The sequence below is a fragment of the Podarcis erhardii genome (assembly GCF_964252035.2).
Source record: "Podarcis erhardii genome assembly, chromosome: 8".
NCBI lineage: Eukaryota > Metazoa > Chordata > Lepidosauria > Squamata > Lacertidae > Podarcis > Podarcis erhardii.
The window spans coordinates 960,501-972,920 of NC_138499.1; the positions used below are offsets into that span (position 1 = coordinate 960,501).

Below are 12,420 nucleotides of genomic sequence, written 5' to 3' on the forward strand. Positions count from 1 at the left end.
GGCAGCAAGGAAACCCCTGTCTTCTTCAACTAAAATGCCAACAAATAATTCAATTATGTCTTACAGAGCAGACTTTTGTAAAAACAAAAACAGAACAAAACAAAAAAAGCCACCTCCTTGTGCTGATTCTGTCAAGGAGAAACAGCTGTGTCCATGTGACTCACCAGAGCTACATGACACTCAGGCCACAACAGTCAACATGGAACAATTCTGCCCCAATGTCTCAAACTCAGAGACCTCCCTATTTCCTTGCACACTTCTGAACTTTCCACCCTGCTAGGAGCAGTATTTTTCCCACCTGCTAGCTTTTTGTGCATGCTAAATACACCACACAGAGCTCCTGCCTCTCTTTTGAGGTCTTTCTTTACAGTCTCCCACTATTTTGCTCTGAACTGCCTAGAAACAGAGTGCCCAGAACTTGATTAGGTGTCTGCCCTTGGACATGATTATTTCTGCAGTTTATGGCTCAGGACCGCAACATCTCAAGAACCACCTCTGCCCATATGAGCTGACCTGGTCCCCTGAAATCAGCATCTTTTGTGGCAGGTCTGTGGGTTGGCTCCCCGTTTGAGGAATGCTCTCCCCAAGGAGGCTTGCCTGGTACCTTCATTACATATCTTTAGGCACCAGGCAAAAACATTCTCCTCCTAGGCCTTTGGATAATTAAGCAATCTACGGCCTTTTAAACTGCGTGTGTGAGGAGGGGAGGTGTTGTTTTTGTTTGCCACAATGGTATGTATTTTTGTGTTTTTATATTGTAAACTGCCCTGTGATCCTTGGATGAAGGGCGGTATAGAAAGTTAATAATAATAAAGAATACAGCTTTAAGAGGTCTTGGCAATTTTGCAACAAGACCATCCAAGGCTCATTCGAAGTGCATTACCTATTGTAACCTCCAGCCCCTTTCCTGCTGCGACGTCTATCCAATTATCCTCTCTTCAGCGTTGTCAATATTTTCCTCACTTGTGTTTACCACCATTTACCTTCCTCATTCACCTGGAATTTAGTCCAGTTACTTAGCGTTCAACACTAAACCATCAGTCTTTTTCTTCCTCAGACCATGAGCCCAGAAAAATGCAGCCTCTTACATTTTGCCTGAGGAAAGGTAAACAATGGTCCTCCTCCTGCCTCAAATCCCACACACATCCTCTTGCAACTTTGCAGGCACAAGCCAACCTAATTGTCCCCCCTCCACCAGCCTTTTTCTCACTGCCCTGGAGCCACCCCATAATCCACCTCTCTGGGCCCTGTGCTCTTAAGCTTCTTGCAGGATGTTGTCAGTCTCTCTCTCTCTCCTCCCCCCAACACCACCAGTTCCTCTGTAAAGAACAAACATCAGTGTAACCCATGCCGCCAAATGTCCATATGACAGAAAAATTGGGTCAGCAGTGGCTGAAAAAGCACACAGGAAACACCGATACACAAGGAGCCAACTCACTTTTCATTCAAAGAGCAGGAGACCTTGATTTGTTTAGCATTGCATAGGCTGCCCTGGCAAGCCATCACTGCCCACAGAGTAACACAGGAGACCACCTTACCTCCTCATCGGAGCTGTCTTCCACATATTCATTCTGCAAGAGTGGCTCCTCCTGTGGATTGTGTTCTGTGCCCTTGATCTTACGGTGCGATCGCACTTTCTTCTTGGAAACCTCTTCAGCCTGAAAGACAAGCAGGATGGCAGAAAGAGTTACCATGTACAGGCAGCGAGAGGCTGTGTGTCTTACACAATTGCATGGGAGACCTCCCAAACTACACAAAATGGCCAGCAATGAACACTCAGTGTAGTGAGGGCCTCCCTCCCTCGGGCTATAGGCTAAGGTCTTCTACTACATAGATCCTGGCGCTCCCTCTCAACACATGAAAAAGAAATCGTTACAGTCCACAAAGTTGAGACCTGCAGCCACCCTCTCCCAGGAGAATCTCAGAATCATAGATTTGGAAGGGTCATCTAGCCCAACCTCCTGCAACGCAGGAATCTCAGCTAAAGCATCCATGGCAGGTGGCCATCAAAGCTCTGCTTAAAAACCACCACCTTCCAAGAGAGTCCACCACCTTCCAAGGGAGTTTGTTCCACTGTTGAACAACTCTTACAGTCAGACATTTTTTCCTGATGTTTAGTTGGAATCTCTTTCTTGTAACTTGACGCCATTGGTTTGAGTCCTACCCTCCGGAGCAGGAGAAAACAATCTTGCTCCCTCTTCCGTGTGACAGTCCCATGTGACAGATATTTGAGTATGGAGAAAGTGGACAGAGAAAAGTTTTATCCCTCTCTTATAACACTCGAACTTTGCAGGCATCAAAGCAAGTTGAATGTTCAAAGATTCAGGACAGATGAAACCAAGTGCTTATTCATGCAGCTCATAGCTAAACTGTGGAACTCACTCGCCACCAACTTGCATGCCTGTAAGTGAGGATTAGACAGATTCATGAAAAAAGGCTTTCAATGGCCACTAGTCATGATGGAGGCTATTCTCTGCCTCCACAGATGGAGGAGGGGCCATGAAAGCAATGCTCCACCTCCACACCTGGGAGGCTGCTGAATGAATACCAGTTGCTGGAAACCACGGGGGGGGGGGGAGAGGGCTCTTCTGCTCACGTCCAGCCTGCAGGCGTCTGTCTGACTCCTGTCAGAACAGGATGCTGGACAAGACGGGCCATTGGTCTGATCCAGGACAGACAACAGAAAGCATTTCTTTGCAGAATGCAGAATGAATCCCCCAAGTTAGTTGTCAGAGGATGTCGTGATGGCCGTCTCCTTATGTAAAGTCAGGGAGGGAGGTGGGCAATTCTGCATATAGGTCACCCTTCCTCAAGGTGGGAGCCCCCCACTGTTTTGGACTACAAACCCCATCAGCCCCAGCATCATCTGGTCATGCTGCCTAGGGCAGTTGAGAGTTGTAGTCCAAAGCAGCCAGAGGGCACTTTTCTGGGGAAGGCTTACCTAGAGCATACTGTGCAAACCCCAGATGACACAGCAAGCAGTGCTCCCTATGCTTTACGCATGGACAGAATGGAAACTTTCAGTACTTTAGACGGCTTGGCCTATCAGCAGCCATGAGCTAAGGGGCAGCAGGCGTCTGCATATACAATAACAGCAGCAGGAGAAGGCTCCTACTTTCTCCGCCGTGTTTGTGGGCTTCCTGAAGGCATCTGGCTGGCCACTCCTGGCAATAAGAGGCTGGGCTAGATGGAACCACCATAGTCTGGTCCATCAGGGGGCTCTTCTTAGGATCTGAGACAGGACAGGATCCAGCCCCAGCCAGATTCCAGCCCACGGGCCTGGCGTTCCAGACGGCACCTACGCCTTGGCCTGGCGTGCGGGTGCAGGCAGAACTGCACATCCTTCCCTGTTAAAGAGATTCACCCTCCTCCCCCGCTCAGAGGGGACCCAGCCTGGAGTGGGCTTTACCGGAGGATTTGACAGAATAATCAGAAAAGCAGCCCTACAAAGCACCCCTCCTGGGAGCAATAAAATCTGCACAGTGTGTGATCACCTTCTGCTGTACGCAACCCATAACACAGCCCTTTCTGCCCCCCTCTCTGACTTCCACCCTTCTGGCCAAGGAGAGAAAGTGGGGCTGGGGGCCTAGAAAGTACAGGGCCAACTAGAAGATGGGATTACAGCAAAAACAAAGGCTTTATTAAAGTCTTTGAAAAAAGGAGATCGGAGGTAAGTTTTTTCCCAGGCTTTTGGCATGGAGAAGGTTTTGTCTGTCTCTCCCGCTCCCCCCCCCCCCAATTCTCCTTCCTCCCAACACTCCACGAGCTTGGAGAAGAGCCCCATGCTGCAGAAATGGGCCACTGGTGCAGCAAGCCACCCTGGCGACCTGCCAGGTCATGCCAAGGAGGCCCAGGGTCACTGCCAAGGGCACCCCGGCCTAGCAAGACTGGCCCAGTTCCTCATCCCTTACAGGCACCAGAGCTGCCTCTCAGTACACCTCCAGAACAAGACATGTGGAGCAATGCTGCTGTGGAGACACCCACAGTCCAAAGCGCCCCTAGAATGACCAAGCTTCCCTTCCTGCTGCTGCGCTCCTGTCCCTCTGGCAATCAGCTGGAAGAGAGCTAGGACAAGGCGGGCTGGTGCGGGCTCTTCAGACACCACCACCCAGTGCTTCTCCTCTGGCAGAACGTTCCAAGGCTCACGCTTTGATTCTCATTTGTTCATTTTCAAGATGGAGGGGCAGTCTTGTGCCACCCTCCTGACTCAGGAGATGTAGGGTAGGGCTCTCAGCTTAGGTGAGATGAAGTGTAAGGCTCTCCCAAGCAGCTTTTATCAAGTGGCATATAAAAGAATTCCCTTGGTGACAGCTAGCCTGGATACATGCTGGGAACCATCCTTCTTGCACAGCAGTCTTGTTCTTGGATTTTTCTACAGCCACACTCTCTGCATTTTTGATAAATTGACACAAAATGGGGCCTTGCTTCCTGCCCTGAGCAGTCAGTTCAGAGTCTCCTGCAGGAAGGTGGGCAAAGAGGCCACCAGAGGGCAGCATGCAACTCCAAAAGGAATGTGCAGGGGGGAGCAGGGGCAGGAGAGACAGCCAGGAAAAGCAATCGGAAGGAGTAATTGCAGCAGCTGCGGCAGCCAGGGCTTCCGAGGTGAAGAGGTCAGGCTGTGAGCCGCTGTGCCTGCATCTGCTGATTCAGCAATGCTTGTGGCCAGGTGAGAAGCACTGGCTGGTGATGAAAACTCACCATGGAAGCCACTGAGAGAGTTCAGTTCTTGAACGGGTGACACAAGGGCCTGTTCTGCAACTCTTCTCTGGTTTTCGGTAACCATCTGTATGACTCCTTTAATCTGAAAACTGTGCTGCAATATTTATTACATTTGTACTGACCACCATGAAAACTCTTCTAACATGGCAAAGGCCTTTTCGTCAGAAGCCCTACAAGTGCTTCTTCAATCCTCTCTTTGGCACCTTGGGGCATCACCAAGGAAATCCAGGACTAGCAGGACTGAGCTCCTCTGTGCAGAGGATGCTGGTCCCATGCAACTCTCCAATGCCAACTGGAAGAGAACCAAGCTCCCTCCCTGCCAAGGTTAGAGGGATGCAAGTTCTTCTCTTCCTTACCACCCGGCTTCCTCGGAGGTCTGTGAAGTCGAGTGCCCTCTTCATTATTTGAAACTTGAATCCTACCCTTCCTTCAGGGAGCTAAGGCCAGCACACACATATTGCCTCTACAGTTCTAACTCTGTGTGAGATAGGTTAAGCTAAGACAAGGATGTGCCCAAGGCCAACCTTTGAGCTTCACAACAGAACAGAAATGGCACCCAGGCTCCTTAGGCCAGCAGCCTGTCGCCCAATGAACTACCCAGGCAAAAGCTGGCCACTGCGGCTGAAGGCCTGCCAGAGTTTTCCAAAGATGAAACTGCCTTGCCTCCCGCTGTTTTGTGTCTGAACACTCCACAGAATTGTGCATGCTTGCAGCTTAAGACAGCCTTCCAGGGACAAAGAATCATCTATTTATCACAAATTTATCCCTCCTGAGCCAGCAAAATCAAGGGAAGTTTCTTAAGGCCTGGGTGAAGCGTCTTCCTTTGCTTCCTCCACCTCTTCCTGCTCCTATGCACAAGAGAGGAGGTTCTGCCTTGAGGAAGGAGACCCACCAGTAACAATATAGAAGAATTCCCAACTTTGGAGAACGCGGCAGAGCTGCAGCACGCACAGGAGCTTTCCATCTCCATCAGCGGCTGATGGTTGTCTATTCCATTCTACACGTTCATGCTCCCCAGGATCCCTGCCAAGTTGACTGACTGCCAAGCCCTGATGACAGAAGCAGAGAGGCCTTGCGCATATATATATCTATATATTTGCTATTTTTTTTATTTACAATGCACAGAGCATCAGGCTCTTGACACCGAAGAAACTTACTGTCTAAAGCCAAGCCAGAGGGAAAATTGTGTGCTGGGAGAGCCCCACACGCCAAAAGCAGCTGCTCAGCTCAGCTGCAACAGGAAGGCCAGAGCATGAAAGGCACTGACATGTTCTCTTAGGCAAAACAGGCCGGATCATGGACAGCAGCAAAGCCTCACAGATCAACATATCAGGGAGTCCTAATAGGAATGCAAATATGGGAATGCAAATATGCCAACCACACTAGGAGGCCTGTCAGAAACCAGTTACAGTACTCAAGTAAGCACATCAATCCACATATTCAAAAGCTTGCCTAGTCACTTCATATCAAAAAGGGAAAGGTTCAGAAAAGAGCCATCAAAATAATCAAGGGGATGGATTGAGTCCCCTATGAATAAAAGTTGCTGTGTCTGGGACTTTTTAATTTTGAGAAAAGGTGAGTAAGGAGGGATGCAATAAGAAATTTATAAAGTTATGTCTGGGATAGAGGTTGTGGACAGAGAAAAGTTTTTCTCTCACACACACAACAGTGGAACTCATGAGTGTGAAATGAAGCAGAACGTTGGAAGATTCAGCAGATACAAGAATTTCCTTCATGCCAATGGCCCAGCATTCTGTTCTCACGGTGACCAGATCCCTGTGGCAAATCTGCAAGCAGGACATGAATTCAACAGCACTCTGCACACCTGCAGTTCCCAATATTAAGAGTATTAATAGGCCTACTGCCTTGGACAGCGGAGGTGGAACACAATCATCATGGCTAGTAGCTATTGGGGATGGCAATATTTATTTATATCCCACCTTTTCCCCAGAAACGGGACTAAAGGTGGCTTTAAAAAATCAAAACACCATGGATAAAACATAAATGGCAATTGTTGATTCTCCTTTAGGTATCTGCATGATTATGTCAGGGGGGAAATTCCCCTCACTATATCCTTACCCAGAATAAAACATCCCTGCTCTTCCCTAGGGAAGCACATTTTATATTCAATGGGAGATAAGCTCATCCAGGTTGCAACAGAGTTCTTTCACTGAGGATCTCTCTCTCTCTCTCTCTCTCTCTGAACATGCATATAAATTTGTTCGCTTTGCTATTTATTTAAAGCCTTTTATTTTGCTTTTTCAGGAAGATACCTTGCAATGTGACAGTGATATAGGTCTTCCAGAAAATTTTGATCTGGAAAATGCCCCAGGGCATATTAGGATAATTTGCATCAATAATATTTTAGTTCACATTGGGATATTTTCTGATGCCCTCTACAGAGTACCGTATGTTCTGGCGTACAAGACGACTTTTTATCCCTGGAAAATCACCCCAAAAGTCAGGGGTCATCTTATACGCCGGGTATACGCATTGGGAAGGAGGAGAGGGAGCCAGTGAGCAAAGGCACCCCGTCTGCCGTTGTTGCTCCTCCTCCCCCCCCACAGAAGGGAACGTGGAAAGTTCTTCTGAGGGCGGCGCTCACCTGCCTGCCTGCCTCGGGTTGCTGCTGCTGTGACGGCAGAGGCAGCGGAGGGGTGCACGCTCTGCCCCTGGCGGCGCTCAAACTCTATAACTCTAAAATTGAACAGCAAAAGTTGGGGGTCATCTTATACGCCCAGTCGCCTAATATGCCGGAATCTACGGTAATCTAATTTAGCACATTAATTTTACTTGTATTTAGTAAAACTAAAAAAGATACCCCATGTTAAACATTTTGTACCAATACGACACACATATTTGATCTAAAATATGTGAGAAGAGAAATTAAAGCATTCTTATTGAGATTTAAATGTTATGTAAAAAACAAATTGGTATACTTGTATAAATGCAAATATTTCCTTTATATCCATGGTAGAGAAGTTGAGCTCCTCCCTTGCCACCTCTCTGATAGGTCCTTGAGACTGTCCACAGGCCACACCCCTTACCTGCCCTCCTCTGCGCCCTCCTGAGCTGCAGTTTCCTGGCTGGAACGTGTCCTTGAATGTGCTCATGCCTCTTCCTGGCCTGGATGGAGGTGTGTGCACTTTCCTTTACTTTTGCATGGCTAGAGCATACAGAGCTAAGTCACATTCTTTGCTTCACCCACAATTAACATGTGACTGCTGGAAGGCTGCCTATGAGGGAATGAGGACCTTGAGCTGAAGTTTCCCCACCCCTTCCAGACATAACTTAAATGTTAAAAACACCAAAGGAACTGAAAACTCTTGGCTTACTAATACCTTTTAGCAACCGGAGAACTGTGCATGCTTCACACAGGGCTGTATCCAAAGCTGCTGTTCCAACTGCACAATACTCCCATTTGCACAATGGCTCTTCCTCATCCTCTCTCCTGCAGCCTCCATGCACCCTGAGAATACACTTTCCGGAGCATTTGGGGGTGCACAGGGAGAAAAGGCTGGATGAATCCCTAGGCGGAATGAAGATTGCCAGAAGAAATATCAACAACCTCAGATATGCAGATGACACAACCTTGATGGCAGAAAGTGAGGAGGAATTAAAGAACCTTTTAATGAGGGTGAAAGAGGAGAGCGCAAAATATGGTCTGAAGCTCAACATCAAAAAAACGAAGATCATGGCCACTGGGCCTGCTAGGTTGTGGGTGAACATATCAGACGACAGCGATTCTTCAAACAACTCATTTATTCACAGGCCAGAACAGAACTGAACAGCAAACAGCTCAGCCAGCCTGCTTTTATAGGTAGCCGGCTGTCAACATTGTAGCAACAACAACCCAGGGTTTCTCGCCTAAAATAACTGACGTGGACCTGCGTGAAAGCTATATACATTATACTCCTGGAGGGCAGGGTGAGAACTTCCAATACATAACAGGGCCCATCACCTCCTGGCAAATAGAAGGGAAAGAAATGGAGGCAGTGAGAGATTTTACTTTATTGGGCTCCATGATCACTGCAGATGGTGACAGCAGTCACGAAATTAAAAGACGCCTGCTTCTTGGGAGAAAAGCCATGACAAACCTAGACAGCATCTTAAAAAGCAGAGACATCACCTTGCCAACAAAGGTCTGTATAGTAAAAGCTATGGTTTTCCCAGTAGTGATGTATGGAAGTGAGAGCTGGACCATCAAGAAGGCTGATCGCCGAAGAATGGATGCTTTTGAATTATGGTGCTGGAGGAGACTCTTGAGAGTCCCATGGACTGCAAGAAGATCCAACCTCTCCATTCTGAAGGAAATCAGCCCTGAGTGCTCCCTGGAAGGACAGATCCTGAAGCTGAGGCTCCAAGACTTTGGCCACCTCATGAGAAGAGAAGACTCCCTGGAAAAGACCCTGATGTTGGGAAAGATGGAGGGCACAAGGAGAAGGGGACGGCAGAGGACGAGATGGTGGGACAATGTTCTTGAAGCTACCAGCATGAGTTTGACCAAACTGCGGGAGGCAGTGGAAGACAGGAGGGCCTGGCGTGCTCTGGTCCAGGGGGTGACAAAGAGTCGGACACCACTAAATGACTAAACAACAACAACAAGGGAGAAAAGGGGAAGGGGAAGTTCTGTCGCATAAGTGAAACTCCACTTGCACAGCGTGGCATACAATTACCTGAAAAACATGAATTAAAACTTGGAAGCTGCTGAGCTTGCCTAACATTGTATGTGCACCTGAACTTCTTAAATGGGATGGGAAACTTCCCAAGGAAAACCAACTTCACTGCAAAATGACAAGCATGACATACAAACTGAAGGGATAGCTCAGATGACAGAGCACAAGGCTCCTAATCTCAGGGTTTGAGTCCCACTTGGGGCAAAGATTCTTACCTTGCAGGAGTTGGACTAAAGGACCCTTCCAAGTCCCTTCCAACTCTACAATTCTATGAAACGAAGAAATGCAATGTATGTGTAGAACAGTGACAGGACGACAATCTCTGAAGCGCTGCCACTGAAGGAATATGTGATTTCTTTGCCCAAAACCTCCCTCCTGAAAAGCTACATGAAAAGAATCACCTAAAGACACAGTGCGATAGATGCAGCACTCTGGAGTATTCTATACAGTGGTACCTCTGGTTGCAAACGGGATCCGTTCCGGAGCCCCGTTCGCATCCTGAGCAGAACGTAACACGCGTCATTTTGAGCATCTGCGCATGCGTGAGTGGCAAAACCCGGAAGTAACACATCCTGTTACTTCTGAGTTGCCGCGGAGCATAACCCAAAAACGCTCAACCTGAAGCAACTTTAACCTGAGGTATGACTGTACTTACAAGCATATTTTCAGGGGGCAAGACGCCTTCTGACTTCTCCTCGACTCCACTGTCGTGATCTTCCTCCTCATCCTCTGTGATGCTGTCACTCCCAGAATCCTCTAGTCCAGAGAATAGACTTTCATCACTGTCTGTCAGATCATCACTTTGCCCTTCTTGTTCCTCGAGGGGAAGGGTGCTGAGGAGAGGCTGCCAGAAGAAAATAGAAAGCATTAGAAAAGTGTACTAGCAGCGGTGTCAGATCCCTATATTGTAAGCCACCCTGTGATCTTCGGATGAAAAGCGGCATAAAATTTAATAAATCATCATCATCATCACCATCCCCTTGTAGGCCAAAAGGTTCTCCCAAACAACGCTACAAGCATCACTTGTGATGGCAATAGGCTGCAGAGACAATCACTAATTACCGGCCTTCCAATAATTGCCTTGGGCACCAGAAATTTATACCCTGCATTCAGATATGACTCTTGTCTTCAACAACCCACCAAAAATGCTAGATCCAGTTCTTGCTGAGACAATTTTACCCAGCTTCCAGCATCGCTACCCTTTTTTCAGTCCAGACTTAAAAATGGAAAGCGTAACGGTGGTGGTCAACAGAAGGGGTTTAAAGACTCTCTCAAGGCAAATCTAAAAAAATGTAGTATAAGCACCAACAATTGGGAAACACTGGCCTGCAACCACTCCAAGTGGAGAACAGCCTTTTCCAAAGGTGTTATGGGCTTTGCAGACACTCAAACTCAGGACGCAAGGAGAAACGTGCTAAGAGAAAGGCATGCTTGGCAAATCCACACCGTGATCAACTCCCACCAATGTCCCCACTGCAGAAGGAGGTGTGGATCCAGAATTGGCTCCACAGTAACTTACGGACTCACTGTGAAAACCGTGTTTATGGAAGACAAACTTACTCGGCTACAAGTGATTGCCAAAGAAAAAGGTCCAGTTTTGCTTGATGTAAAGAATAAAGGAGGCTGATTGCCGAAGAATGGATGCTTTTGAATTCTGGTGCTGGAGGAGACTCTTGAGAGTCCCATGGGCTGCAAGAAGATCCAACCTCTCCATTCTGAAGGAAATCAGCCCTGAGTGCTCACTGGAAGGACAGATCCTGAAGCTGAGGCTCCAAGACTTTGGCCACCTCAGGAGAAGAGAAGACTCCCTGGAAAAGACCCTGATGTTGGGAAAGATGGAGGGCGCAAGGAGAAGGGGACGACAGAGGACGAGATGGTGGGACAATGTTCTTGAAGCTACCAGCATGAGTTTGACCAAACTGCGGGAGGCAGTGGAAGACAGGAGGGCCTGGCGTGCTCCGGTCCGTGGGGTCACAAAGAGTCGGACACGACTAAACAACTAAACAACAACAACAATGATTGGCTTCATTTCCAAAAAGAATTCATTTTTATTTTTTTAGTAATGGCGATGAGGATGGTGCCAAGTGCCCAGAGAGCCCTTTCGCCTCTTGATAAGCGAGAGAGTGCTGCTCATCAGGAGCTCTCGGGGCACCATCCTCGTCCCCAGATTTCTATGGGGCCTTTCACGGTGATTTACAACACAAGACGTGAAGGTGCCTCACCCCACACCCCCTGACCTAGCACTGCCCACTCTGACTGGCAGCCGCCCCCCAGGATCTTGCCACCATTCTGCAGCCAGGGCTGGGGCTGCCCGCCAGGGCTCTCCAGGCGCTTCTCGGGGCTCCCCCCGCCAGAGGGAGAGAGCCTGGGTTCGAATCCTCCACGTGGGGCTCAGGGGGCGTGGCCTGGGGGGCTCAGCCCGACCGACCGACCTACCTCGCGGGGCTGTTGTTCTGGAATGAGGAAGGGGCGGGCCAGGTCCCTGGCCCCGGAGGGCCTTCCCGGCCCCCTTTTTCTCCCGGGGGTCTCGCCTGGGGAAGGGGCTGCCCCTCTCCTCCTCCCCCCCCCAGCCTCCCCCCCCTCCCGGAGCGGGGCCTCGGCTCTCACCCGGCTGCCGCCGCCGCCCCGGCTGCTCCCTTCTCCCCCGGCGGCCTTCATGCTTCCCCTCCGCGTCCCCGCCGCGTGCGCTCGCCGCTCCAGCTGCCGGCAAGTGCGCAGGCGCGCCGGGAAGGAGAACGCCCCGCCCCTCCTCGCCGCGCGGCCTTCGCCCCCAAGCCGAGCGCGGCTTCCCTTCGGTTCCCTCCGGGCGGCCGGGCCGGGTCGCCGTCTTTCCCTCCGGAGGCCGGCGGGGAAAGCGGGTCTGAGGGGAAAGCGGAGGGGAGAGGTCAGAGGTGAAGCCGTGACGTCAGCGCACGCTCGCCGGGCTGCATCTCAGCTCCGCGCATGCGCCCCACAGGCCCGAGCGGCAAAAATCGCGCCTACTGCGCAGGCGCCACGATGGCGTGAGTCTATGGTCGCAGAAATG

At 49.6% G+C, this 12,420-nt stretch overlaps 1 protein-coding gene across 1 annotated transcript in view; it reads right to left on the reverse strand.

The window, feature by feature from the left end:
* BOP1 (BOP1 ribosomal biogenesis factor) overlaps positions 1 to 12,068 on the reverse strand; it is a 66,003-nt gene extending 53,935 nt beyond the window's left edge. The window contains exons 1-3 of the mRNA XM_081874230.1: positions 12,003 to 12,068; positions 10,051 to 10,239; positions 1,539 to 1,658 (exon numbers count right to left, since the gene is read on the reverse strand). Of these exons, the coding sequence (XP_081730356.1) occupies positions 1,539 to 1,658; positions 10,051 to 10,239; positions 12,003 to 12,053 (360 nt within the window). The 5' untranslated portion in view covers positions 12,054 to 12,068. The remainder of the gene's footprint in view (positions 1 to 1,538; positions 1,659 to 10,050; positions 10,240 to 12,002) is intronic.
* Positions 12,069 to 12,420: the final 352 nt, after the last annotated feature.